Source organism: Phoca vitulina, unplaced genomic scaffold (assembly GCF_004348235.1).
Source record: "Phoca vitulina isolate PV1807 unplaced genomic scaffold, GSC_HSeal_1.0 scaffold58, whole genome shotgun sequence".
Taxonomy (NCBI): domain Eukaryota; kingdom Metazoa; phylum Chordata; class Mammalia; order Carnivora; family Phocidae; genus Phoca; species Phoca vitulina.
The window spans coordinates 5,149,465-5,176,348 of record NW_022589761.1 but is presented as its reverse complement, the minus strand read 5'-3'; the positions used below and the strand labels follow the sequence as shown (position 1 = coordinate 5,176,348).

The following is a 26,884-nucleotide window of genomic DNA, read 5'->3' as shown; positions in this document are numbered from 1 at the left end:
AGACTGGCCCACTGACCCCACGTCATTCCTTGGCCCACGCTGCTCTCCAGAATTCTGCTTCTGTGGGTTTCCATGCCCTGCCCCTCCCAGGTCCCATGAACACTGCCCCAACTGCCCACCCCTTCTAGCCCCACCAGAGCAAGCCCACAGAAGGCACTCAAGTTCATGTACAGCTCAGCACGCTCTCATCTTTGTTTCCTGGCCAGAGAGCAGCAGGAATCACTGACCAGGAGGGGTCAACACCATCCCCTGCTCCCTCAGGACCGTGAAGGCACCCCAAGCCCACGACCCACTCCCAGAACCCTCCAAGAGCCCACCATCGCAGACACACACACACACACACACACACACACACCCGGGAGCCTATAGTCAAATACAGGATTTGGGCCTTTTCTGTTTGTGGGCTGGCCTCCACAGGGTCTCTGAGGCTGAGAGCCCTCCAAATCACCTGGCTCTGGGGGCACCCCACTTTGTAGGAACAGGTGGGGAAAGGACACCAGCTTCTCTTGGCCTCATTCCATTAATTCAACCGCCCTCCCTTTCTCTCTCCCCCTTTTGCTCATTGTCTCTCAATATCCTTCTCAGTCTCGCTCCCCACCATTCTCTCACTCAATCTGTCATACAATGTCTCTCTCTCTCTCACCATCTCTCCTGATCAATCTCTCATGCTCTCTCTCAAACATGCACTCGCTCACACACAATCTTTCTCAGTATCTCAGGGATTCTCTCTCTCTCTCTCTCTCACACACACACACACACACACACACACTCGTAGCAGGGACCCGGCACTCAAAGGTCTGTGCGTCTAGGCAGGCACCCCAGCACACAGGCACCCCTGGGAGTGTACCGCCTGGGACACACCTGCACACACCTGATGTGTGTCTGTGTAAACCCCTATTCTTGGGACTTTACATCCCACGTCTGGCTCCTCCATCAGGCAACTAAGGCTGCACTCAGACTTGCAAACCAATGCGGTAGTGGGGTCCTGAGTTGAGATCCCAAAGGCCAGGGCAGTGTGGAGACAAGAGTGAACGGCCCAGACCGACCCCGGCCCGGAGAGCACACCGTCGAGTGAGGAGACAGACATCAGTATGACACACCAAAGGACAGCAGTGATCAAAGGCAGTTAGTGCCACCAGGTGCCAACATCCAGGGAGATATCCTGAGGGCAGGTGGCTTTGGCACCCAGGGCTGGAGGGTCATGGGCAATCGACCTGGCTCAGAGTCTGGCTCTCACACGGCTCCCTCAGCCTCAACAACCATCAGGTCAGCATAACTCCTGAAAACGGACTGGAAGATGCTGCTTTGGGAAAATGAGCTTGGAGAGCAGGGACCCCAGATTCCGGGTTTTCGGTGCCGTGTGATACCTGGAAGCCTGATGTATTCCTGTGGCTGAGAGCTCAACGATTTAACCAGGAAGCAAAGCGGATCCAGGCAGAGCCAACAGCGTGTGCGAAGGCTCTGCGGAAAGAGGGGCAGTGGCGGTCACCAGTCCTGACTGACGCAACACAGAGCCCTGGAGCCCAGAGAAAAAGAGCCAAGTGTGGCCCGAGACGAGGCCACTGCCCCCCAGGGCCACGCATTCCCTTGCCCCTGACTTTCAACAAAGCATCACCCAGGAACTCGGAGTGGGCTCCACAACGTGATGACTCCCTCCCGCTGGATTAGGGAGGTGCTGTAACCAGGCTGGAGCAGGTGTGGGTGGTGACCTCCACGGCCGGGAGGTCAGGGGCCACCTCCACAGCACACACAAAGGCAGAGAAAAGAAAAGGGCTGAGTTTGCAGCAAGGAGAAACCAAGGGCAAAGCAGCTTTGACGTCAGAAGCAAAAAGAGAGGACATCCAGAAGAAAGCTTTGCAGTAACTGGCTAGAAAGCAAAACCACCCAGCTCAGGAGTAAGAGAAAGCCAGAAACAGCCTCTCATTCCTGAAATGCACTCTCTCTTGCCCCGTTGCGATCACCGCCTCTGAGAAGCCACCTGATCTTATCGAAGTCCCCTTCTCAGAAAACACACACTTGGGGTGCCTGGGTGGCTCAGTTGGTTAAGCGACTGCCTTCGGCTCAGGTCATGATCTCAGGATCCTGGGATCGAGCCCCGCATCGGGCTCTCTGCTCGGCAGGAAGCCTGCTTCTCCCTTTCCCACTCCCCCTGCTTGTGTTCCCTCTCTTGCTGTCTCTGTCAAATAAATAAAATCTTTAAAAAAAAAAAAAAAGAAAGAAAGAAATAAAACACACACTTCCCCCATCCCAGGACAACCTCTGCATTTAAATAGATACTTGGTGAACACAAAACTACCCGTGTACTTGCTCCCCTCAGTCCACCAGGGGAGCCCCCCAGCTCCAGGCCTCAGCCCAGCTGGCCCCCAATGGCTGCCACTTCCTCTCCGATGAATCCCAAAAGGCAATCCGGGGCAACGTTCTGTTCTGATTCCTACAGCCTTGCTTCCCCGGCTGTGATCCTACAAGCAAAGAGACCACATCTAACAGGGGAGGGCAAGAGCAGTGGCCAGGAGCAGCTCACTGGTGACTCAGGAGCAAATGGACTTAAGTCAAAATATCCCACTGATGGGTTACCATGATTAGGGGTCTCTTGCCGCAGGGGCCACCCACGGGTACAAATCCAACATAAGCCATCGCTGAGATGTCCCAGCTTCCCAGTGCTGATGTGCACTGGTGTGGGACAACAGGAAAGAAAATTAATCTGCGTTTCCCCAAACCACATTTCATTAGGTCACTGCTCTTCAGACACGGACACAAAACCCCACATTATTCCGAAGTCTGAAAAGCAAACACATATTTTGAGATTTTACAGGGATTTATACAAAAATAGTTAAAATACAACGTTTTTACTGCCTGAAAACTAACTATATGATCTCCCAATAGGACATTTGTGAGTTTCGTGTAATTTGTCTAAGAAATAACAACCGTGGGCCAAGTTTTTAGAAGAAAACTATATTCTCTTAAAGAAAATGAAAATATTCTCAAAGGACAAACTTAATTTAAGTCAAATCATACGCTTTTGTCGTGGAGCCTGATACACAGAGCGTTCCTGCAACAGGTGTTCGCCCTGCCACGCGGACAGGGCGCCCCCTCGTGGTCCCTCTTGACCGAGAGCCCTGTGGCTGGAATTTGCGTGAGAAGGTTCTTTTCCCAAGGCTGAAGGACGGCGAGCGGAGAAGGCCGGAGGGAGGGGTGGTCCCCAAGCCAGGAGCCAGGGATGGGGAGACCCAGGCGGGATGGTGGCTGAAAACACCCATCAGAATCCCGGTGACCAAATCCCACTGTGGCCAAAGGCAGGGCTCCCTGGCAGGCCCCCGCTCCCTAAGGGTGTCATTCTTCACTCCCTCCTGTGACCCCACCCGCACAGGACACCCTTCCCACCCACCAAAGGCTCTTATGAGACACGCAAACACGCGTGCCCTCCGCCAACCCCCGCCTGCCAGACCACCCCTGCCCCCCCAGGAGAGGTCTGAGACAGGGCCCCTTCTGAACCGGGAAACGGGGGGCCAGTGGGAGGAAGGGAGAAGGCGGCCCTGCACCCCGCGCCCCTGCACGCGGTCTGGGAGCCGGCCCGAGGCCGCGGGGCGCAGGGGCCCGGGAACGGAAGGCCGGCGTGGGGCGGGGAGGGGGGGGCCGGGCAGGGCCGGGAAGGAAGGAAGCGGCCGGAGGAGGCACAGACGGTGAATAAATAGAAGCAGCTCCGCCCCGGGGCCGGCCCCTCGGACGACAGCTCGGTGGCATGTGGGGGGTGGGGGGGGAAGCGGGGCAGCCGCGCCCCCGGGACACGGAGCTGCGACACTGACCTGGTCACCCATCCCGCCCGGGCGCGCTCTCTCACACACGCACACGCACACGCACGCACACGCACGCGCGGCCCCAGCGGGGCTCCCCGTCGGCGCTCAGAGCTCCGTGACGTGCACGGCAGGTGAGGGAAGGGGGCCGGGCCGGAGGCGCCGCAGGTGGCAGCGGCGGCACAGCAGGTGGCCCTCCAGTGGGTAGCAGCGGCGTCCGTCCTCCCCGCTCAGCTGCAGCCCGCAGTCCTAGGGAAGAACACAGCCCCAACCCCAGAGTCAGCGAGGGGGGCACAGGAGAGTAATGGGGTGGGGCGGATCTCTGCCCCCCCCCCCCCCCCCCCCCGCGCAACTTCCGAAGGACTTTGGCTTTGGGGGCGGGGGATCTGGAGCCCAGGGTCGGCCACAGCCAACCGGAGCTGCCCCTTAGACTCCCAAAGTAGCGGGACACCAGCCTGGAATCTGCTGGAATCTGCAAGAGGGCTGGGCAGTCCACGGAGGCATCAGCCCAGAAATGTGATGGCTTTTAACAACAACCGATTAGGGCGCCGGGGTGGCTCAGTCAGTTGAGCCTCCGACTCTTGATTTTGGCTGAGGTCATGATCTCAGGGTGGTGAGATGGAGCCCCGCGTGTGGCTCCCGCTCAGCGGGGAGTCTGCCTGTCCCTCTCCCTCTGCTCCTCCCCCTGCTCACTCTTTCTCTCTGCAATAAATAAAATCTCAACGAACAACAAACAACAGGTTATGTCTCCCCAGGGAGTGCAGATAACTAGAAAAGAGAAGCGGACCCACAGCTGAGCCGCAGAGGCTCCCACATGAAGCGGAAAGTAGAGGAAGACCTGAGCCAGAGGGATTTGAGGGGAAAATAAAAATTAGGAAAACCAAAAATGGATGGTCCTAAAGAAACAGTGAAGAGAGTCACGGAGGGAGGGTCAGCGTGCAGAAAGCCACCGAGAGGTCAGGACAGTGACAACTGAGAAGTGTCTCCTGGATCCTACCACACAAGGGTCACTGGTGACTGGGGGGAGGCGGGTAGGTCAGATACCTGACCCCAGCACCTTAAGAGATGGAGGAGAAAAATCGGGAGAGATCAGTAAACAAGGAGTTGTGTTTTCTGTCCCGTACCTTACCGTTTTCCCACTGCAGTATACTTTATAGGCTAATTGTCTCTGTGTTAACAAGTGGTGAGATTCTTACTGGACCTCGGTAAATGACTGGCAAGAAGCGGGAAGGGCAGCATGGAGGGTGCACTGTCAGGACTGGGGCAAGGCCAACTGCCCAGCTTCTTCCTTCCTCTGCCCCCCAGCCCAAGGAGACCCCTATGGTCACACTCTCACCACATCTAGAGCTAACCTGCTTTGACATTTGTTCCCCGAAGGCCCTGAGACCAACACCTGCCCCGCTCCACACAAGTCACATTCCAGGAATGTCCCTGTCCTGCCACCGGACCCTGACTGGGCCCCACCACTAACCACCACGCTCCAGAGAGGGGCCGAGCAAAAGGGCCTGGAGACCCTCACTCCTGGCCAAGGGTCTCCCTGGGGACAGCAGCCCCGAGGCTCTGGCTGTGCATCACCTGAAGCTCACCTTGTTCGTTGGCTCTCAGCATCAACCTTCCCTGTGCTTAGCGGTCGTCCCCAGGAAGCAGACAGGATGCTCTGTTACGTCAGAGGGGACACTGTGGCCCTTCTATAGGCCATGCTGGCTTCTGTTCCTCCTTCCCTGGTCCCCCAGCAGGATCCCAGTTCCCACTGGGCCACCTGCCCCACCTGAGGCCACCTGGTTCCAAACAGACCCTTGACTGCTACTGAAGATTTCTCATGGACACCGCTTTTCACTGGGGCCCTAAACCCAACGTGCTTTTCTCAGTTTCTCTCCTACCTCCGTTCACTCATTCTCGGCCTCCCCGTATGGTTGCTTTGCCTCCATGCACCCCCTAAACATTGGTGTTCCTTGGGCTATCCTGAGCCCCCGCTCCTGCCCCCACAGCTCTCTCTGGAAGACTTCATTCACTCCCCTGGCTTCACCTACATGTTCATGATGAGACTCAGGTGTCCAGACATGACAGTAACAAGGACTGAATCTCCCATCCTACCTTTAACAATGAAAAACCAGGTAAAAGATACGAAACACTGATTCTCAGACCCCGGACGACAGACGAGGCAAGTCAGTGATCTCTGAGAGAAGGGAGATTCGTGAGGTGAGCCCTACAACTGCCTCAACTTACTACCTGAAGAGACTGTCCAGGCTGCCCAAAGAGGGCCCACTGGTCTCCCTGCGTTGAGAATCTGGGGAGGCCAAGGCAATGAAAAACCACAGGGCAGAGTATCAGAGAGGAGAGAGCTATGTGTGCCCACGACTCCCAAATTCCTACACTTGCAGCCAGAGTCTTTGAATTCCAGCACGTCTAGCTGCCCCAAGGACAGGTCTTTGAGACAGCACATCTAGCTGCCCCAAGGACATCTCCACCCAGATGTCCCCAGTGTGCCAAATGAGAGCCTCTCTCCCTTCCACCTCTCGCCCTCACTCTCTCCTGGAGCCCTAATGGACAACTCCTAACCCCCAAACTGCCCCGTCCAGTCATGGCCCAAGTCCAGTCCCTTTTAACTACCTGACCATCACACAACTCAGTGTTCTACCCTGAACCCAAGACCACAACCTTGACTCCACCGGCCTCCCCAGGCCAACGCCCTCTTCCTCTATTCATTCTCTGCATGGCAAAGAGCACCCTTTCCAAAAATGGTCATGCCATCGTGTCATCCTTCTCGATCACTCTCCACCATCCTCAGGATAAGTCCACACGCCTCAGCTGGTTTAGCCTTATGTCCCCAGCTCCTGCCAACTTCTCGTGACTCAAAACAACATAGTCACCTTCGCACCTAAGCACATTCTGCTTCCACTGCCTAGAAATGCCTTTGTTACGGCCCCCTTGGGTAACTCATTCATTTTGCAAATCTTAGCTCGGGTGTCACTTTCTCCAGAAAGCCTTCCCTGAATCTCCAAGGCCTCCTATGTACCCTGACAAGTCACCTTGATAGCAATGGTGACCCTATATGGATACTGCGCAAGCACTCATCGCTGCCATAAGAGGGGGGACTCCTTATTTTTATTCTCTGTACACCCCCAGCACCCCACACACTGTAAATCCTCAGTAAATAGGTGACTGAATGGGAAACAGGGGCTGAGAACATATCTTGGGGAGAAGGGAGAGGGCTCCCGGGGGAGGGCGGGGCGAATGGGGCAGAACCATAAAGGAGGAGGTGGGCCCACAGAACACAGAGAAAAGGAGCTGCAGGTGGAGGGGGGCTGCCCCAGCCACCAGCGTTCCCGGGGGCCCCAGGCTCACCTCACAGTGGTAACACTCCACGTGGTAGTCTCTGTCCATGGACACCACACGGATGGTGGTCTCACAGCCCTGGAGGATGAGATGGGGTTTGCACGCAATCAGCACACTGGGGTTTGAGGCGCACACACCTACACAACACGGTCTTGGCACGGCAGACGTGCATTCACGCCCACTTTGCTGCTTCCATGGGCGGGACACACGCCCGGACATCCTCCCGCAGCTACGCCTCACGACAGCATGCACACGCATCCGCGAGAGCGGTCACGTGGGTGTCAATGTGTGTACACACGTTCTGTTCCATTCTTTGCAGTCAGGAAAGACCATGGCCAGGCCTGCTTCCCCAGGGTACATAGGAGGCCTTGGAGAATCAGGGAAAGCTTTCTGAAGAAAGTGACACCCGAGCTAAGATTTGCAAAATGAATGAGTTACCCAAGGAGGCCGTAACAAAGGCATTTCTAGGCAGTGGAAGCAGAATGTGCTTAGATGCGAAGGTGACTATGTTGTTTTGAGTCACGAGAAGTTGGCAGGAGCTGGGGACATAAGGCTATACCAGCTGAGGCGTGTGGACTTATCCTGAGGCCTTATCCGATGCCGAGAGCCACCCCACCCGAGGATGTCTCCTGCCCGGACTGCATCCTTCCCTCGCCTGCTCCCCCCACCACCTCACCCTGCACCGCTGACAGACCCTGGGAGTGATCCTTCTGTCCATGGGCAATGAAGCTGAGGGCCACCATTTCTAACTCATGCAGGGACTCGTGGGCACTTATGGGCCTGAGGGATATGGGACAGGAGCATCTGTCATCCCTCCCAAGACCTGGGGCCAACCTGAGCAGAAGCAGGCTGAGGCCGGGCTGGGCCAGGCACCTGATCTGGCACCCAGTGAGTGGTTCCTACCTGTGCAGGGAGGATAGGACGGGCACAGGAGGCACATTTTGGTGCAAAAACCCTGGAGGAATAAAGGAAACCAGAAGTGACCAGCTGAGTGGCGAGAGGCCAAGGGCGGCGAGGCAGACCCACCCACAGTAGCCCCTTGACATGGCCCAAGCATCAGGACCCCTTTCCTTGTGTGGACACACTGGGCTGGGCGCCGCCTCTGTGGTGCCTTCTTGGCCTTTTATCTGGCTCCCCAATTCACATCCACCCCATCACCTCCTCCAGGATGGCTTCAGGTTCTCCCTCCCCTCTCCCTCACACTCCCTGTGAGTTCCCTATCCCCTAATGTCCAGGTTTGGGCCTCCCCTCGCCGAGACCCCTGCAAAGCCTGGCTGCACACGGAGTTCCAGGGATCTGTGCAGGGCACCCACCCCATGCAAGGCAGTAGCACGGGACCAGAGCTCAGAGGGCCGGGCCTGGAGCCCCAGCAGGGGAGAAAGGATTGGCTGCTCATCACAGCGATACCAGACAGGCAGGGAAAGGATGGCCGCAGAGACCCCAAGCCCCCACCCCAGGCGGAAGAGGCCTAGCCTGCCACTGGGAGCAGAGAGGCAGATGTGGGTGGGGCAGCCAGGCGAGTCCTCCCGCCCCCACTAGGAGGGGGAACATGCAGGCAAAGGCAAGGAGAGGAAAGAGACGGCTGGTGGCTGAATCATGCAAGAGAGGGCTCAAGGCAGAGATCCATGCCTTGCCCCCACACCAGGGGAGGCTGGAAGTGGCAAGGCCAAGAATGGAGAGAAGACAGACAGGCCAGTTGGAAAACTGCTTCCGGGGGAGGCAGGAGACACGGCGGGAGTCCCACCTGCCCCCCCCCTGCCCCCACGCTGGCTACTCACGTGTGATAGTCTCTGACGCAGTAGATGTTGTTCTCCACGTCCACGGTGAAGGGCACCCCGTCCAGGCACTCGTTGCACACTGAGCACCGGAAACAGCCTGGGTGGTAGGACTTCCCAAGGGCCTGCAGGATCTGGGGGTGGGAGGCACTGAAGGGTCAGTGCAGATGGAAGGCTCAGCACAGCCCCCAGAAGAGGCTCTGGTTCTGAGCCCTTGGCAGGTCTGCAACAGGTGAAAGGGTGGGTCCTAAGACCACCCGTGGCAGAGGGGCTCCAGGAGTCTGGGGGAGGTTCTCACCATCTCCATGATGAGGTGTCCACACACGCTACACTTGTCAGCTGTTTGCTGGAACCCGGAGTACTGAGAGGGGACAGAGGATCCGGAAGGTCATGTGACAAAGGGGCCCTGGCTGCCCAGCCGGCACCTGCCTCCTGGCCCCAGGCCTCCATGTGAAGCAGGAGGGTTGCCTCCCCTGCTCCCACCCATGGCGCCGGTCGGGCACCCAGCTCTGACTCACCAGGAAGTCCTCCTGGCAGTAGACTTTCTCACCCACGTTGTAGAACGCCTTCCCTCGAAGTCGTCTGCCTGCAAGGACGAGGATCGAGAAGGGGGTCCATGGGCCAGTGGAACCCGGGGATGGGGCCCCTGTTTCCATTTCTCAGGACTCGCCTCCAACAGATGAGAAGCAGATCATGGGCAAATTTTAACATTTCCCTTTAATATTAGGTTATTACTGTGCTAATAATAATTTTTTTTTTTTAATTAAACAGAACACGGGGTGCCTGGGTGGCTCAGTCGGTTAAGCATCTGCCTTCAGCTCAGGTCATGATCCTGGGTCCTGGGATCGAGCCCCGCATCGGGATCCCTGCTCAGTGGGGAGCCTGCTTCTCCCTCTCCCTCTTACCCCTACTCATGCTTACTTTCTCTAGTGCTCTCTCAAGTAAATAAATAAAATCTTAAAAAAAAAAACCCTACTAGAACTAATAAATGAGGGGCGCCTGGGTGGCTCAGTCGTTAAGCGTCTGCCTTCAGCTCGGGTCATGATCCCAGGGTCCTGGGATCGAGCCCCACATCGGGATCCCTGCTCGTCAGGAAGCCTGCTTCTCCCTCTCCCATTCCCCCTGCTTGTGTTCCCTCTCTCGCTGTGTCTCTCTCTGTCAAATATATAAATAAAATCTATTTAAAAATTAAAAAAAAAAAAAAGAACTAATAAATGAGTTTATCAGGGTTCTAGGATAGGTGGTCAGAAGGTGAAAACCAAGTATCTTTGTATATTGCAATAACAAATGGTGGGAAAATGAACTTGGAATTTTTAAAACTGCATTCCTAATAGCATCCCAAAAGCCCTGCAAAATACTGAGGGATAAATTTAATAAAAGACGTTGTGTGACCCTCACCCTGCCAAACCAGACTTGGCTGAGAGAAATTTCAAAAGACCTCCGTAAAGAGAGCGTTATACTGCTGGAAGACCGCTCTCTGCTGAGACTCTCACATTTCTGCCCATCTTACCGAGGACCGGCAGCGTTCGTTCTGAATTACCTCCCCGAGGACATTTGTGAAACACACTGCTTAGAAGACAGAGCTAGCTTCTCTCCCTCTGAAGTAGAAAGCAGGTTTTGTCTCCTGTCCATTATAATACAGAGAATGTGTTCCTCAGAAACAAGGGTCAGAGAGCTTTGCTGACTGCCCATTATAAAACATCAGGGTTCCCTCAGTTCAGGGTTCCCTAGCCTTGACACAGACCTACTACATGTGCAGCACCCACCGGGGCCCCTCTGCAGCACCCCTGCGGGACTCGAGGGCATGCAGCGTGATTCAGAGGTGAAGCTCATCCTGTCTGCAGCGCTATAAGCCTCTGCCCCAGGGGGCTCGTGTCTTCAGTCAGCATCAGCGAAACAGTGGCAGATAAACATGTCAGCTTACAAGTAGGGAGAAAAATCTCAGTCCTTGACAATCATCTTCATGGCTTCAAACATCCTGATGTCAGTTCTCCCCAAATTGATCTAAACTTCAATGCCACGCAATTAAGATCCCAGCATTCTTATTTTTTTTGTGGAAACTGACATGCCAATTCTAATTTGTTTGTTTCTTCTTCTTTCAAACCCTTGTGTTGAGGGCTGACTTCCAATTCTAAAATTTATATAAAAATACAAAGAACCTAGAATAGCCAAATAATCTTGCAAAAGATCAACAATGCTGGAAGACTTACACTACCTATCTGAAGACTTCAAGTAATCAAGACCGTGTAACACTGGGGTAAGGAAAGACAGAAAGATCAGTGAAACAGAAGAGTGCAAAAATAGGCCCATAAATATTTCAATAAACACACAAGTGGAAAAGCAAACTCTTTTCAGCACATGGTGCTGTGACAAGTGGAGAAAAAAAAAGAAATACGGAACAAAAATGAAACTCAATTCCTCACCTCACACTATACACAAAAGTATATTATGAGGGGCGCCTGGGTGGCTCAGTCGGTTATATGTCCGACTTTGGCTCAGGTCATGATCTCGGGGTCCTGAGAATGAGCCCCATGTCGGGCTCCCTGCTCAGCGGGGAGTCTGCTTGTCCCTCTCCCTCTGCCACATCCCCCCTCCCAGCTCGTGCTCTCTCTCTCACACTCTTGCGCTCAAATGAATAAATAAAATCTTAAAAAAAAAAAAAGTATAATATGAAGTGGGTTATCAACCTAAACATAAAAATGAGAAACCTAAGAGGCACCTGGCTGGCTCAGTCAGTGGAGCATGTGACTTTTGATCTCCGGGTTGTGAGTTCAAGCCCCACATTAGGTATAGAGATTATTAAAAAAAATAAATAAACTTAAAAATATATAGATAGATACAGATATCATTAAATATATTTTTAAATTATCTATAAGAAAATAGGGGCGGGATGCCTGGGTGGCTCAGTCATTAAGCGTCTGCCTTCGGCTCAGGTCATGATCCCAGGGTCCTGGGATCGAGCCCCGCATCGGGCTCCCTGCTCAGCGGGAGGCCTGCTTCTCCCTCTCCTACTCCCCCTGCTTGTGTTCCCTCTTTCGCTGTCTCTCTCTGTCAAATAAATAAATAAAATCTTGAAAGAAAGAAAGGAAGAAAGAAAGAAAGAAAGAAAGGGAGAGAGAGAGAGAGAGAGAGAAAGAAAGAAAGAAAGAAAGAAAGAAAGAAAGAAAGAAAGAAAGAAAGAAAGAAAGAAAGAAAGAAGAAAATAGGGGCACCTGGGTGGCTCAGTCAGTTGTTGTCCGACTCTTAATCTCAACTCAGGTCTTGATCTCAGGGTCATGAGTTCAAGCCCACTGGGCTCCATGCTGGGCTTGGAGCCCACTTAAAAAAAAAAAGTACTATGAGAAAATATTCACAAAACATACATCTGAGAAGGATTTGTACTCAGAATATATATGTTCCTACAACTAAATAATAAAAGACTTAAAGTAACTCTCAATTCAAAAGCTGAGCCAAAGACCTGAACAGACTTCATAAAAGAAGATATAAATGGCCAAGAAGCAGAGAAAAAGCAGCTCAACCTTATTAGTCATCAGGGAAATGCAAATTAAAACCACAAGATACCACTTCACATCCATTAGAATGGCTAAAATTAAAAAGATGAAAATGCCAATTGTTGGCAAACATGTAGAATAATACATCCCTAACATTTCTAGTGGGAGTATGAAAATGGCACAACCCCTTTGGAAAAGTATGGCAATATCTTACGAAGTTAAACATACACTTAGCCTATGACCCAGAAATTCCACTCCTTGGAATTTACCCGAGAGAGAAATGAAAACATTTGTCCACAAATGACCTATACGAGAATGTTCACAGCACAATCTATCAGTGTGTGAATCTACCACAACTTGTGGTAGATTCATACAATAAAATCCTACTCGGCAATAAAAAGGAGTGAGCTACTAATAATATGTGGATTAGGGGCGCCTAGCTGGCGACTCTTGATCTTGGGGCTAAGCGTGAGCCCCACGTTGGGTGTAGAGATTACTTAAAAATAAAATCTGTAGGAGTGCCTGGGTGGCTCAGTCATTAAGCGTCTGCCTTTGGCTCGGGTCATGATCCCAGGGTCCTGGGATCGAGCCCCGCATCGGGCTCCCTGCTTGGCGGGGAGCCTGCTTCTCCCTCTCCCACTGCCCCTACTTGTGCTCTCTCTGTGTCAAATAAATAAATAAAAGTTTTTAAAATAAATAAATAAATAAATAAATAAAATCATTTAAAAAAGATACAGGGACTTAAAAAAAAATAACACGTTTAGCAAAAAAAAAAAAAAAAAAATCAGCCACAAAATAGTATATAATCTACGACTTCACTTATATGAAGTTCTAGGAGAGACAAAACTAATCTATGGTGGTAGAAATCAGAACACTGATTGGGCAGATGTGATGGGAAATACTGGGCATCAACTAAAAAAGGGCAAGATTATAGAGTTCCTAGGGTGTTTAAATTTTTCTGTATCCTTGTTAGGGGTGTGAGATACATAAACATATACATGTATCCAAAGTCTTGGAACTACATACTTAAGATCTGTTTGCTGTACCACCTGTAAATGGAACTCAGTTACACACACACACAAAGATAAACTTGAAACATTTTGTGCCACAGTAAAGAAGTGCTCGAAGACTGATGGAGACTTGCCAAAAGGGCACAGGGACCAACCCAAAAGGACCTCCTCTGGCCAAATTTGTGCATCAAAAAGAGTAAGGACTGTATTGCAAAACATGTCATGAAAAAAAGTCCATGAGTCAAAATACTCATAAGAGAAAAACAATTTTGCCCCCATTCAAGTTTAAAACTTTTCTTACTAAAGTTTGAAAATACGCCCTGGGAAAATCCCCCTCTACACAGACCTCACCCAATTCCCACAGACAGACCTCCACAATCAAAAATGATGAAAACATGTGAAGAAATAAGGTATCATGGCCAAGAGTGAGGAGAAACAATAAACAATTGAAGTAGGACTTCAAAGACATTAGATATTAGGATTATTGGATACAGAATACGAGTATTTAATATGCTTACAAAATAAAAACAGATGTCCAAAACCTGAGACTACAAAGACTTCTTGGACAGGACGTTAAAAGCGGTAACTGAAAACAAACAAAGATAAATTGGACTTCACTAAGAATTTCTCTTCATCAGAAGACATCATTAAGAAGGTAATGAAGCAAGAATAGGTTAGGAAAAGAATTTACAACACATATATCCAACACAGAACTCGGTATCCAAGATGCATGCAGAACTCCTACAAATCAATAAAAGTCAAACAACCCAATTTAGAAATGGGCAAAAGACTTCAACAGTCATTTTACAAACAAAGGCATTCAAATGGCCAACAGACATAAAAAGGTATATGAGTCTCCACTACTCATCAGAGAAATTCCCATTAAAATCTCACTAATAGGGGCGCCTGGGTGGCTCAGTCGTTAAGTGTCTGCCTTCGGCTCAGGTCATGATCCCGGGGTCCTGGGATCCAGCCCCGCATCGGGCTCCCTGCTCCGCGAGAAGCCTGCTTCTCCCCCTCCCACTCCCCCTGCTTGTGTTCCCTCTCTCGCTGTCTCTCTCTGTCAAAATAAATAAATAAAAAATCTTTAAAAAAATAAATAAATAAAATCTTTAAAAAAAAAGGAAAGAAAAATAAGTATAAAGATCTGTCAGGGGACATAGACACAATACAACAGTTTTATTTATAATCACCAAATTATGGTGATCATCAGTACAGCTTAAAAGTCATGCACTGATGACTGGAAGGGACATAAGGTAATCTTCTGGGGTGATGGAAATGTTCTATACCTTGATCTGAATGGTGATTACATGGGCACACAGACAGGTACAAATGTATCAAGCTGTAATACACTCAAGATTAGTATGTTTTACACTCTTCATATATTTTCAATCTTGATAAAAAGCAAGACACTATCAGAAGTGTTGAGGCAGATTTGAAAAAAGAACCAAAGAGAACTTCTAGAAAAAAAAAAAAAATCCAATCAATGAAATGAAAAACTCAATGAAAGAGTTCAAAAGGAGATTAAACACAGCTGAAGAGAAGAAAATGAATGATCTGGATTCTAGTTTCTGGAAGACAGATCTGAGGAAATTAAACAGAATGGGAGACAGAGAAATGGATAATATGAGAGGAAGAGATTAAGAGACACAATAGAGGGGCACCTGGGTGGCTCAGCTGGTTAAGCTCAGGTCATGATCCCAGGGTCCTGGGACGGAGTCCCACATCTGGCTCTGAGCAGGGAGCCCGCTTCTCCCTTTCCCTCTGCCCAACCCCTCCCCCCTCCGCTTATTCTCTCTCTTTCAAATAAATAAATACAATCTTTAAAAAAAAAAAAAAAGACACAAAAGAATGAGAAAGTCTAATACTCCTAATTTGAATTCTAGAAATAAATAATAGAATGGGAGAGAAGCAACTTTTGAAAATGAAATAGCTGAGATCTTCCCCAAATTGATAAAAGACCTGAATCTTCAGGGGCACCTGGGTCCAGGCTCAGTCATTGAAGCCTCTGCCTTCAGCTCAGGTCATGATCCCAGGGCCTTGGGATCAAACCCCGCATTGGGCTCCCTGCTCAATGGGGAGTCTGCTTCTCCCTTTCCCTCCCCCCTGTTCATGCTCTCTCTCACTAGCTCTCTCTCTCAAATACATAAATGAAATCTTAAAAAAAAAAAAAAGAGTCGCATGCTCTATTGACTGAGCCAGCCAGGCGCGCCTACATTAATGAATTTTTTAATGTGAATCCACCCTAGGATTCTTCAAATAAACTCAACTTGGACAGAATGCATTATCTTGATAAAACACTGGTGAATTCAGTTCCGGAGGAAAAAAGACGGGAATAAAATAAATAGTACCAAAAAAAAAAAAAATTCCCAGAACTGAGGGGGCAAGTCTCCAGTCCTAGAGGGTTCTGTGTGTGCCCAGTGCACCCACAATGGCTAAAAGCCTACACCAAACACAAATCAGATATCCTAAGTCAGGCTTCTGTATTGTACGACGTCAGAAGCACCACTGCGTTATATCTACGTAAATGGCGCCACCGTGTGCAGAACACGGCCATTTCCAGAGACCATTATAGCCAGGATTTGTGCAACATGACAGTCCTCCTCCCAAGAGCTCCCCAAAGGAAAACCTGGATCACACACACACAAACGCGAATCAGGATGGCATCAGAATGTAGCCGCGACAGTGACTGCTGGAAGATGAAACCATGACTTCAAAATGCTGAGGGAGGGGTGCCTGGCTGGCTTAGCCCTCGGGGAGTAGGACTCTTAATCTCAGGGTTGTAGCCTCAAGCCCCATGTTGGATGTAGAGATTACTTAAAAATAAAATCTCTAAAAAAATAAAAGGTTGAGTGAAAATTGTTTCAAATTTGGAAATCGATTCCAAATCTAGTATGAGGGTAGAATAAAGGCATTTCAGACATAGCAGAATTCAGAACACTGACCTCCCATGTGCCCTTTCCGAGAGAACGATAGCAAAATCTTGTAGGCAGCGCTTCACAGCTTTGATTCCTTCCTTCTCCTCCAAGTTGTTCAGTATCCAACCTTACCTCAGACAACCTGGTTCATTCAAGGGAAACCTGAATCCACTCCCATTATCCATGGATGGGCTTGACTAGTATAAAGATAACTCCTCTTCCCTTATTACGGTATTATTCAGAGACTCAGGCAAGTCAGTCAATCATAGCCCTCCCCACCACTCAAGAAACTGGTTCAGGAATGGATGTGTGAGATGCTCTGGCCAATGACATACAAAAAGATATTTGCTAGGTGCTTTCTGGGAAAGAAGTTTCTAAAAACATAACTAGAAGAGATGCCCCCTCTTCCTCCAGACTAGTGGGGTATCATAGAAGTCTCAGACATTTCACCACCATAAGAGAAGTTGCCCTAAGGAAAAAGCCAAACCGAAGGGAAACCCAGCCAAGCTACTCATAGGACCTGAGGCACTAGATCAATCCCAACCTGAACCAGCCCTATCTCTGGGCTCCCAGTTCATTAAGCCAAAAAATATTTTCCAAGTTTAAGCCTGCTCAGCAGCTTCTCTGTCATGCCCAGCTAAAAGCTTCCAGGAAATAGTGGATTCAATTCATGGAGTATACATGGGAAGACACAGAATGGGCACTCCACAGGGGTCCAGAGGACAACCAACTCAGACTGACGAGGCTTCCAATGGAAATTCAGTAGGAAGCCTTATATAATGGAGCCTCGGGGGGTGGGGAGGGGAGTGAAGATATGATGAAACAAGCCAATACAAGGGGGAAAAAAGGTTAAAAAAAGAAAGAAAAAACTCCAGGAAAAGTAAAAGACTATAAGGGGGAAAAAAAAAGGTGGGGGGGGATGTAATCACAGTATAATTTTTGGCTCTGCAGTGAATTTTTAAATAGTCAAAGTAACATAAACCTGGTTGACTGACTTAACTGCAATTTATGATGGGAGTACACTGAGAAAACGGGCAAGAGAAACGGGCAGTGTAAGAACCTGTTCCTCATCTGTCATAACAAAAGTAAGGCTAAAAGGGACACATCCCTGCTTGCGCTAAATAAATAAATAAATAAATAAATAAAATCTTAAAAGAAAAAAGAGCAGTGTATGCTTGTTACAGATTCGAAGGTGTCTACTAGATTCTAGAAATTGCTAAAAAAATACCAAGCGGTTGCTGCTGGGGAATGGGACCAGGAGTGGAAAGATGAGCGGCTTTTTGCTATTGCAAAAATAGCTTCTCGGGTCTACCTGACTTAACACTGTGCACGAATTACACTTGTATAAAATAAAATATTAAAATGCTTGTATAAATAAATGAAAGACATTTACTTGGGGACAAAGCCTGAAGGAACGGTAGTAGAATTGAGTGTAGATTTATTAGGCTGATTGGGTAATAGCTACTTTTTTCTTTTTAGAACTCTGTCTAGTTACATTATAACATTTATAGTTTATACTGTGTGTCAAATTGGGACAAAACGTAAATTGCAGGGAAAAGAAGTATCAGCCCCACACCCAGGCAGCCAGGAGACCTCAGCAGCCTGCACAGGACGGAGGCCCCAGCGCCGAGGGCCCCAGGGGCAGCCCTTCCCTATGGCCAGGAACCTCTCCTCCCTGGTTCCACACCTCCCTCCCCGGGGCCCAGCAGACCCCCCAGGGGCCTGGGCCTCCCAAACAGTCCAGGCCCGGAAGGAAAGGGGCTACAACTCAGCCTCCTCCACTCTCCACCTGGGCCAGAGCTGGTGGCCCGTCTGCTTGGGACTGAGGCGCAAGGGGGTCCGTGGTGCAAGAGGGCCAAGGAAGAGGTTACCCACCACAGGAGTCGCAGGTGAAGCAATCTGTGTGGTACAGGCTCCCCATCGCCTGGCACGCCTGCCTTGCTCCGTAGATGCCAAGCCCACACTGGATGCAGATGCCTAAGGGGAGAGGCAGGAGAGAGCCGAGCTCAGCACCAGGACTGTCCTGACGCTGCCGACCTTGGGCGAACGAACCTGCCAAGGCCTCCGCCGCTCGGTTACTAACGGCTGACGTGGGAACAATACGGGTACCCTGGGTTTTGTGCTCGTGGTTGTGTGAGGATTCAAAGAGGTAAGGAGAGCACCCAGCACAGAGTCTGGGCTCACCAACACCGTCCTTGCCAGCAAAATGTTCATGACACGCGGGGCGCCTGGGTGGCTCAGTCGGTTAAGCGTCTGACTCTTGGTTTCGGCTCAGGTCGTGATCTCAGGATGGTGAGATCGAGCCCCACGTTGGGCTCCGTGCTCAGTGCAGAGCCTGCTTGAGATTCTCCCTCTCCCTCTGCCCTTCCCCCTGCTCCCATGCGCTCGTGCGCATGCTCTCTCTCTCTCTCAATAAATAATCTTTTCTTTTTTTAAGAATTTATTTATTTATTTGAGAGAGAGAAAGAACAAGCAGGGGGAGCAGCAGAGGGAGAGGGAGAAGCAGGCTCTCCGCTGAGCAAGGAGCCCAATGCGGGGCTCGATCCCAGGACCCCAGGGTCATGACCTGAGCCAAAGGCAGATGCTTAACCGACTGAGCCACCCAAGCTCCCCTATTAATGACATGTTAATACTAGAAAGTCATTCTGAGCCCCTTCACCAGTGACCTGTTCTTGGGTTGACACAAAATCCTTTCCACTGTCTCTGAGCCAGAAAGAATAAAGAGCACACAGGCACAACCAGGGCAGGGTCACTGAACGCCCCCCCCCCCCAACCACCAGCCCTGCTTTCCTCATCTGGAGCAGGTGAATCTATTCTCTTGTTTAACCAGCACGTCGGTCGACTTGCTGCGCTGCCACATGCCCACGGCTGAGGTGCTGGAGATTCTGCCATGCACCAAGAAAGTCCCCAGCCTCAAGGAGCCTCTGCGCCCGTGGAGGGGGACAGATGACAACAGGTAAATAAGTGCTATGGAGGGAAACAGGGCTGACTGAGTATCTGAGTGTGTGAGTTTTAAATAGGATGATGAAGGAGAAGGCCCCAGTGACAGGCTGGCATTTGAGCTAAGGTCTAGAAGAAATCAGGGAGGAAGGTGCCATGCAAGCATCTGGGACTCCTGAATGGAATCGAGGACCACCCCTAGCAGCACAGTGCCCAGCAGGTAGGGAAGGGGAGGTAAGGAAAAGGGTGAAAAGCAATGCCAGGGACCCAGAACGTGGGCCGCCAGCCCGGAAGTCCCCTTCAGTTACCCAGGGTCTCCCACACCCCCCAGGGCATGAAGATGGGCTTCTAGACCCTAAGTCTGCTGGCTGCTCCAGGACATGCTGCCCTTACCCTCTCTCTCTCCTGCTTTCTCCCAGATTTCTCTCGTTAGCATTTAACCACGCTGAGCCTCTCGCCCATCAGCGCTGCCCCAAGTCAAGAAAGCTCAGTCCACACTCATTCGTCTCCTGACTGTGCAGACCTCTGGGCTTTCCGTCCTGACCCTGCTCTAGAGGTGGACCGGCTCCTCCTTTTTCCTTTCCAGGATCTGACCCACACCTAGCTTTCTGGTTCTTCTCCCATCCCAGCCCTAGTGGGAGCTCCCTGCACTGTCCTGGGCCTCCCATGCCTCGGCCTCCCCAGGGGAGGGAGGGCCAGCTCGGATGCCCTCAAAACCAGGCAGACACGTCAAGGCAGCTGAGGGGGACCCAGGTGAATGGAGAACAGAGCCTCGGCTGTGGATGACTACTGGGTGGGAACGCAGGCCCAGAGTTGCTAAGGGGTCAAAATTTTCAAAAGAAGCTAGCAATCTAGATTTGTATGTGAAAGCTTTCCACCCTGAAATGAATTACTAACTTACACGTTTTGCACATGCAGACGCCAAACACACCAGGCCCGCAGGTCTCCACGGGTGGCTGTACCCGGGCTCCCGGGGGTCCCACCCACGGCTCAACGCCTCACCCCCTGCCGAGGGCTCCTGGCGCTCTGCCCCAGCCCAGACCTCTCCCCTGAGTCACGGATCCACCTCCCAGCTGGCCCCAGACCACTGCAGGTCCGGAACAGAGCTCTGGATTTCCCACAAAACTGCTCTTGCCTCCGGGTTCCGGCTCGGGCAACAGCACTTGCGCGTAGCTGGGTTTCAGGGAGCATCTAGGTCTACCCTCTCTTTGTCACCTCCAACGCTGAATCTCAGCTCCTCTGTTCCCTAATTGCCACTTCATTCCCTTCCCCTCACTTCCACTGGCCTGATTCAACGTCACCAATTCTCATCCCAAAGGCCATTTCAAGAGCGTCCTCAACGCCCGGCCCAACAGTCCATCCGGCAAACTGCTGCTAGACTCATCTTTCTAAAGTGAAAATGACCAACCGCCTCCCCCTTAGCCTTGTCCATCTACTCCGAACACCTGACCTTGTCACTTTCCTAAGTTACCAGAATCCGTGGTGAAGAGTGGAAGTCAGTCGCCCCGTGGGAAGCAGGACGGGAGGCGGGACAAGAGGGGAGGCTATGACTCTGTATGATTCATTTTTGCTTCTTTTTGCTTTTTTTTTTCTAAATACGTGCTTGCATCACTTTAATAAAAAGACACTGAAGAAAGAGAACCAGGAGCACGGAGTCCACACAAAATTCAGGGAGTACAGCATTTCGGAGAGAGCGGACTCCACCTGTGGGATGTAACAGTGAGAGGCCAAGGCCTGGCAAACACCGGCTGGGCTTGGGTGTCACCAGGGTCCTGTGCAAGAGTCGGCTCAGTCCCATGAGGGGAGACAGACAGCTGAGGGGAGACTCCAAGCGGGAAGGGTGAGCATGCAGCGAGCCTTTGTGGCCATACAAGGGTGGGTTTGCTTCTTCCTCGCCTTGTTTCTTTTCTTTTCTTTTTAATGGAAGACGCTTTGTATATCCTTATAACCAAAGAAAAAGGGCCAGTGGAAAGAGGAAAGCCGAAGGTGGAGGAGTTGGGGGCTGGAGGGGAAATGACTGTGGTCCTCAGCTCTGGACGTGGACTTGACACCCTGAGGTAAAAGGCAGCCTGCAACTGCGGACCTCAACTTTCTCCGCAAAGTCGAAAGCAAGCGCAGGAGCCAGAGGGACAGGAAGATTGTTGAGGGAATAAAAGAGGGAACGGACCAAGGCTTAGGGCGATGGGTGGTGTCCAGAAGATCACAGGGGGTCAAGACCATCACCCCACCTCCCACCCCCGGTATAACAGCAAAAGGGTGCTGGGGCACTGATTCGGAGTCAGGGGTCTGCAGGGCAGAGGGGATTCGAGGAACCAGAGAGTGAGACCAGGTGGCAATCAGAACTGAAGACCGCCTGAGGAAGGAAAAACAGGGTGTGGCCCTGGGAGGAGGTGGCTCCAAAGAAGGGAGGGAGGTCACCAAAGTTAGAGGTTCTGGGGGAAAAAAAAAAGGTTCTGGAAGCCCGAGGCTGTTGGCTGGCTAAGGGCGGCGGAACTTGGTGAGGAGACATGGGAACGTTCCAAAGATGTCAATGAACGGAGAGAGGGACCAGGAGGTCAGCAAGTGTCAGGGCCAAGGAGGAGGGGGGATGGCACAAAGAGGAAGAAACACACGGAGACAGCCCTTTTGGGCTCATGCTACCTGCCGACTTCCTTTTGCAGAACTATGCATTATTCAAGTTGAATTGGATGAAACTGCCCCTTTTTAGAGCTCCCCAAACTCAAATTATCAGCACTAAGTTATCAGCAATTCAAGCAGATAGTTGCCCATATTTTTATAAATTAGGAAAATGTTACCTAGATCTGGTTTCCCTTGGAAAAAAGAAGACCCACCATCCCTCGCCTCCCACTCCTCGGTGGCTCCCATGGGCCCCTTTAGAAAGGATGACCCACCAGCTTCAGCTCTTCACTCTCCCACTACCTGCTTGGGTCTGGCCACCTCAGCTTCACACAAAGAGCCATGAGCAGCTGCGGAGGCTCACAGAACCCACCCTGCCCTGGGCCCTGCAGTGCAGGGGGACAGGACACAGGCAGTCTCGCCTGGAGAGAGCACAGGAGTCGTTTTCTTAAGAAGACCACCGCAGCTTCGGCTCCTGGCACCTGCCCAGCAGGAGAGGCAACAGCTTCCTGACCCATCTCTGCGCTCCCAGGCCACCCGACTGGCAGCCGCAAGACCTACCAAACCACACATTCTCACCCCAACTCTCCAGATGGGCCTGAAACCCTTCCGGACGAGCCCCCTCCCAAAGGCAGACCGACCCTGTGGCCCAGACACTCCCTTGAACACCTGAGCCCTCCCAGGTTGTCACCCTGGGCGCAGAGTGGAACAAAGCACATCCTTACTCGCCTCCCTTGGCCCACATTCTTCCTCCTGCCCGGAATGCCCCCACCTAGTCTGTCACATACAGCCTCCTCCTCCCTCAGGATCCAGTTCAGGGCGGTCCTGAGCTGCTGCTGGCTGGAATGAATGCATGAAAGATACAAACCCCTGGGCAGCCTCCGTCCTGCTGGGCAAGATAAGCACTCCCACCCCCGCCCGCTCAAAGCCAGGTGCCTCCGCCTTCCTCCTTATTTATCATTTATCCGTAAGGGAGGGAGGGACCGCAGTTAAGAGTCCTACGAGTTATCCAAAGAACTTTAGGGATGGGGAGGCCAGGGTCAGACCGGGAAACAGAGGCTGTCAAGAGACTGGTGCGCTTTGCAACTGCTGCGAAGCAGGACTCCCTTTGCAAACAGCCCATATACGCTGCACAGCCCAGAGCGAGGACAGCCCAGTGTGACCGGCTTGGCCCCCTTACACCTCAGGGTGGGCTTCCCCTCCCTCACACACTCTGCCCCCCGTCACTGCCATTACCAAAGCTTCGGGTCAGGAGGGTCCTGTGGTACCTGGCCCAGTCCACCTCCCTGCTCCTGTCCACTCCCCACACTGCTGGGGGTTACGGGAACACCAGCACGGCGGGGTCCTGCACTGCCGATCACAAAGCGCAATGCAGCATGAGCAGAGGCAAGCGCTAAGGATGAAGAAGAAATGATCCGAAAACGGCTAATTCCGCCGGCCGACATGGCTGGTTCCTCAAGTGAAGAACAGTGAGTGCAGCAACTCACTTGGCCAGAACCCCTTCCTCGGCCGGAGACTCACAGGCGAAGTCGCCGCTCTAAATAAACCTCGGACCCTGCGGCGCGCACTCACCCCCCCACCCCGCCCGGCCCCTCCGAGACACGCTTTTCTCCGCGCGGCCCACCCCGACGGCGCCGGGGGGCTCGGGCCGGGCGCGGAGGGCGGCGCGGCCGGGCTCGCTCACCGAAGTAGTCCCGCGCCGTGCGCGCCTCCAGCGCCCGCTCCAGCTCGCGGGTCAGCGCCTCCAGCCGCCGCTCCGCCGCGCTCGGGCCGCCCTCTCGGCCCGCGGGCAGCTGCAGCGAAGGCAGAGGGAAGGGGGCCGGCCCCGCAGGCTCCGGGGAGCGAGTCGGCGCGGGGCCGGCGCCGGGCAGGAGCAGGTCGGCGTAGGCGCCGGCCGAGCCGCGGGAGCCGAGACTGGACACGCTGGAGCGGGCGCTGCCCACCGACGGCGGCCCGGGGCCGGGGCGCGGGTCCGAGCGGCCGGAGCGCGGGCTGCCGTGGCGCTGGTCGTAGCCCAGGCTGATGCCGCTGGAGCGGGCGCTGCCGCCGCCGCCGTCGGAGCCCGCCAGGCTGGCCCGGGGGCTGCCCGCAGGCTGCGCGCTGAGCTCGGGGGCCGCCGCGCGCCGCGGGCCTCGCTCCCCACGGCTCAGTCCGTCCGGCCCGGCCTCGGGGCCGCCGCCGCCGCCGCCGCCCTTCCCTCTGCGGCCCAGCGCCTGCGCCGCCTCGTCTCCCGGCCCGGGCCGCGGCCCCCGCCGACCCCGGCCTGGAGAGTCGCCGCCCGCCTCCAGCTCCCGCAGGGCCAGCCCGGCCAGGAGCAGGGCCGCCTCGTCCGCGGCCGCCCGGGAGCGCTGCATGGCCCGGCCCGCCGGCCCCGGCGCGTCACCTCCGCCTCCGCTTCCCGCCGCCGCTCCGGCCGCGCCGCCGCATCGTCCGCCCCAAGCCCGGAGCCCGCCCCGGGACCCCTGGGCGCGTGGCGGGGCGGGGCCGGCGCCGGGCCGGGGTCGCTCCGCCGGCCACGCGCGGTCCGGGGGCCGCGGCGCTCCGCTGAGTGGCGCGCGCGGCGGAGGAATGCGCGCTCGGAGGCGCCGGGCCGCGCCCCCTCCTCCCGGCGGCCGCGCGGGGGGCGGAGGGACTCCTTTGTGGGGGCAGGAATGCGAGGAAGGAGACGGCGCTGCGGCCTCTGGAATGTGGGGGAGTGGCGGCGGCGGCGGCGGCGGCGGCGGCGGCGGCGGAGCGGCGGTGGCCGCGCTTCGCCGGGCGCTTGGAGGGGCGCGGAGGCTGGGCCGGGACGCCGGGGCGTGCAGCCGAGAGCCGGCCTCGGGGGCCGAAGCGGCGGCAGTGGCGCGGCGGACCGAGGCGGGCGCCGCCGTGCGCCAGGGCCGTCGGGCCTCTGGAAAGGTCCCGGATTCCCGCGGGCTGAGCTGGAGGCGGCTCCCCGGGTCCCGGCCGGAGTAAGAAATACGAGCAGTTGACAAACGGTCCCCACATCCTCCCATCTTACTAACCAGCGCCGCCAGGGTTTCAGGCGCTGGGCCGGACTAGTTCAGCCCGGGGCAGAAGCGCTGCTCCCGCTCCAGGACCCGGGAGGACACTGTGCGTCTCGTGCAGATGGGCCGCCCAGGACCTCGAGTGACCCCCCGGTCCCCCCAGCCCGCCCCGGAGCCATGAGGCTGCGCCTCGGGGTCGCGGGGCGGGGGGTGGACTGCCTGGTGGGGAAGGCGCCGAGTGCTGGAAGCCGGGGTTGGTTGGGGACTGGTCCTCCCGCCTGGTCGCTGTGCGCAGGCCCCCAAGGCCAGGCCAGGCCGGAAGCAGGCCTCAGGCTAAGCCGGTGGACCGGTGAGCCCCAGATGTGGCCACCCAGACAGGCAGTCACGAAGAGCTGCGAGGACACCCCCTTTTTCCAGCACCTGCCTTCAGGGGCTCGGGTGAGGCACCAAGGAGGCTCCTGAAAGCACTTGGGCTGCCACAGGTACTGGGACACGGTGGGGCCTTGGGAACCACACTGGGAGGGAGGGGCGGTGAACGACAGGTAACTAGGGCTTTGTCCCCCAAAATACAAGCGACAAAGTCCGTGTATATTTCAAACAGCTTGTAGGGAAAAGCAAACCGTTATCTGCCATGACCTGGTGGATTCAGGAAAACGACTTGAGTGGAAGGGTTTTGTCTCTTTGGAGGCACCCCCTTCTGCTCAGAGAATTTCAGGAAGGTGCCCACGGTGCGGCAGGGAGCGGGGATCCTGAATGGGGGACTGTGTTGGCGCAGCTTGACCACAGAGGACCTCTGGCCTCAACATTGCTGAGAAGCCTGCAGTGTGGCCCATTGTCCTCAGTGGCCGTTTGAGCAGGGTCTCACCCGGCAAGTCCTTCGCAGCGCCCCTCGGATCTTGCGGAATTCCAACCCAGCCACCCACCCAGCCAGCCAACCAAGCTCAGGGTGCGGGGGGCAGGCACAGGTGGATGCATACGTTTGGGGGAGCAAATACCCAGAGGAGCCATCCCACGAGAAATGAGCTCCACTCTGAGAAAAGAGGAGCAAATTAAAATCGACAATGAAATACCACCTTTCACTGACCACATTATCTAATATTTAAAAATGGAAACATTGGCAAGACTGTGGTGAAACGGGCACATATTTTGCTGGTATGAGTGTAAGTTGGTACATCCTGTCAGGAAGAACAATTTGGTGGTATTAACAGTGTCATAAACAAAAACACTCTTCTACACAGTAATGCTTCAAGAACCTGTTCTAGAGAAGTAATCCAAACTGCAGATAATGATGCAAGCATAAAAGTGTTTATCGTGTTATTTATGTAATCTATACAGTCCTAGGATGTCTAGCCTCCTGAAAAGGACCTCTCTGCCCTCAAAGTAGTTCTTAAATAACTGTTTCATCCCCACCTGCCCAATTAGAGCTTTTAACAAGATTTTAACAGTCTGTTGGAGTCCGCTAAGTAACAATATATAGGGTCAGCTAAAACACATTGCTTACCCTAATGGTAATTAAGTAATTAATAACAAAGACCCACCAACAGAAACGACCCAAAAGGCTTGCTTTCTCACTCCCCAGCCTCTGCTGATGCCTTTTCCCTCCTCCACTGATGGAGGGATGTTCTCCGTGTTCACCTCTCTCTTTGGCCTTTTTCTTCCTCGGTCCAGTGGTGTGCTGATAGGTGATTAGCAAGCAGTGCTCTTGGGGGAGAATTGTACTAATCAGGAGCCCTGGTTTATAGCATTTACCAATACCACTGTGGTGAATTTCAAACCACCAACATGGTATTACTGCAGAGAGCGGGGAAGAAATGGATATAATCAGCTCTCAGAAGCTAGTATGAGCTGGTTCTAACTACCTGGATTATGCTGTTAAAGTTTCACAACGGAATTGTGGAGCCTCTGGTCCTATCAGCCTCTCAACCAGAATCTTCCCATTGTCTGGGGATGGGGACACACTCAGGAGGCTGGAACAGGACATGTTCAGGCTAGTCTCACACCAAGTCCTAAACCATAGTCT

At 53.3% G+C, this 26,884-nt stretch overlaps 1 protein-coding gene across 1 annotated transcript; it reads right to left on the bottom strand.

Moving 5' to 3' along the window:
• Window positions 1-2,246: 2,246 nt before the first annotated feature.
• On the bottom strand, window positions 2,247-24,231 carry WTIP (WT1 interacting protein). The gene is made up of 8 exons (XM_032390597.1): window positions 23,562-24,231; window positions 18,197-18,298; window positions 9,421-9,488; window positions 9,201-9,263; window positions 8,906-9,036; window positions 8,031-8,082; window positions 7,137-7,205; window positions 2,247-4,040 (listed from the first exon to the last, which is right to left on the bottom strand). The coding sequence occupies exons 1-8, from the start codon at window positions 24,229-24,231 to the stop codon at window positions 3,900-3,902; spliced, it is 1,296 nt and encodes a 431-aa protein (XP_032246488.1). The 3' UTR covers window positions 2,247-3,899.
• Between the last annotated feature and the right edge of the window lie 2,653 nt (window positions 24,232-26,884).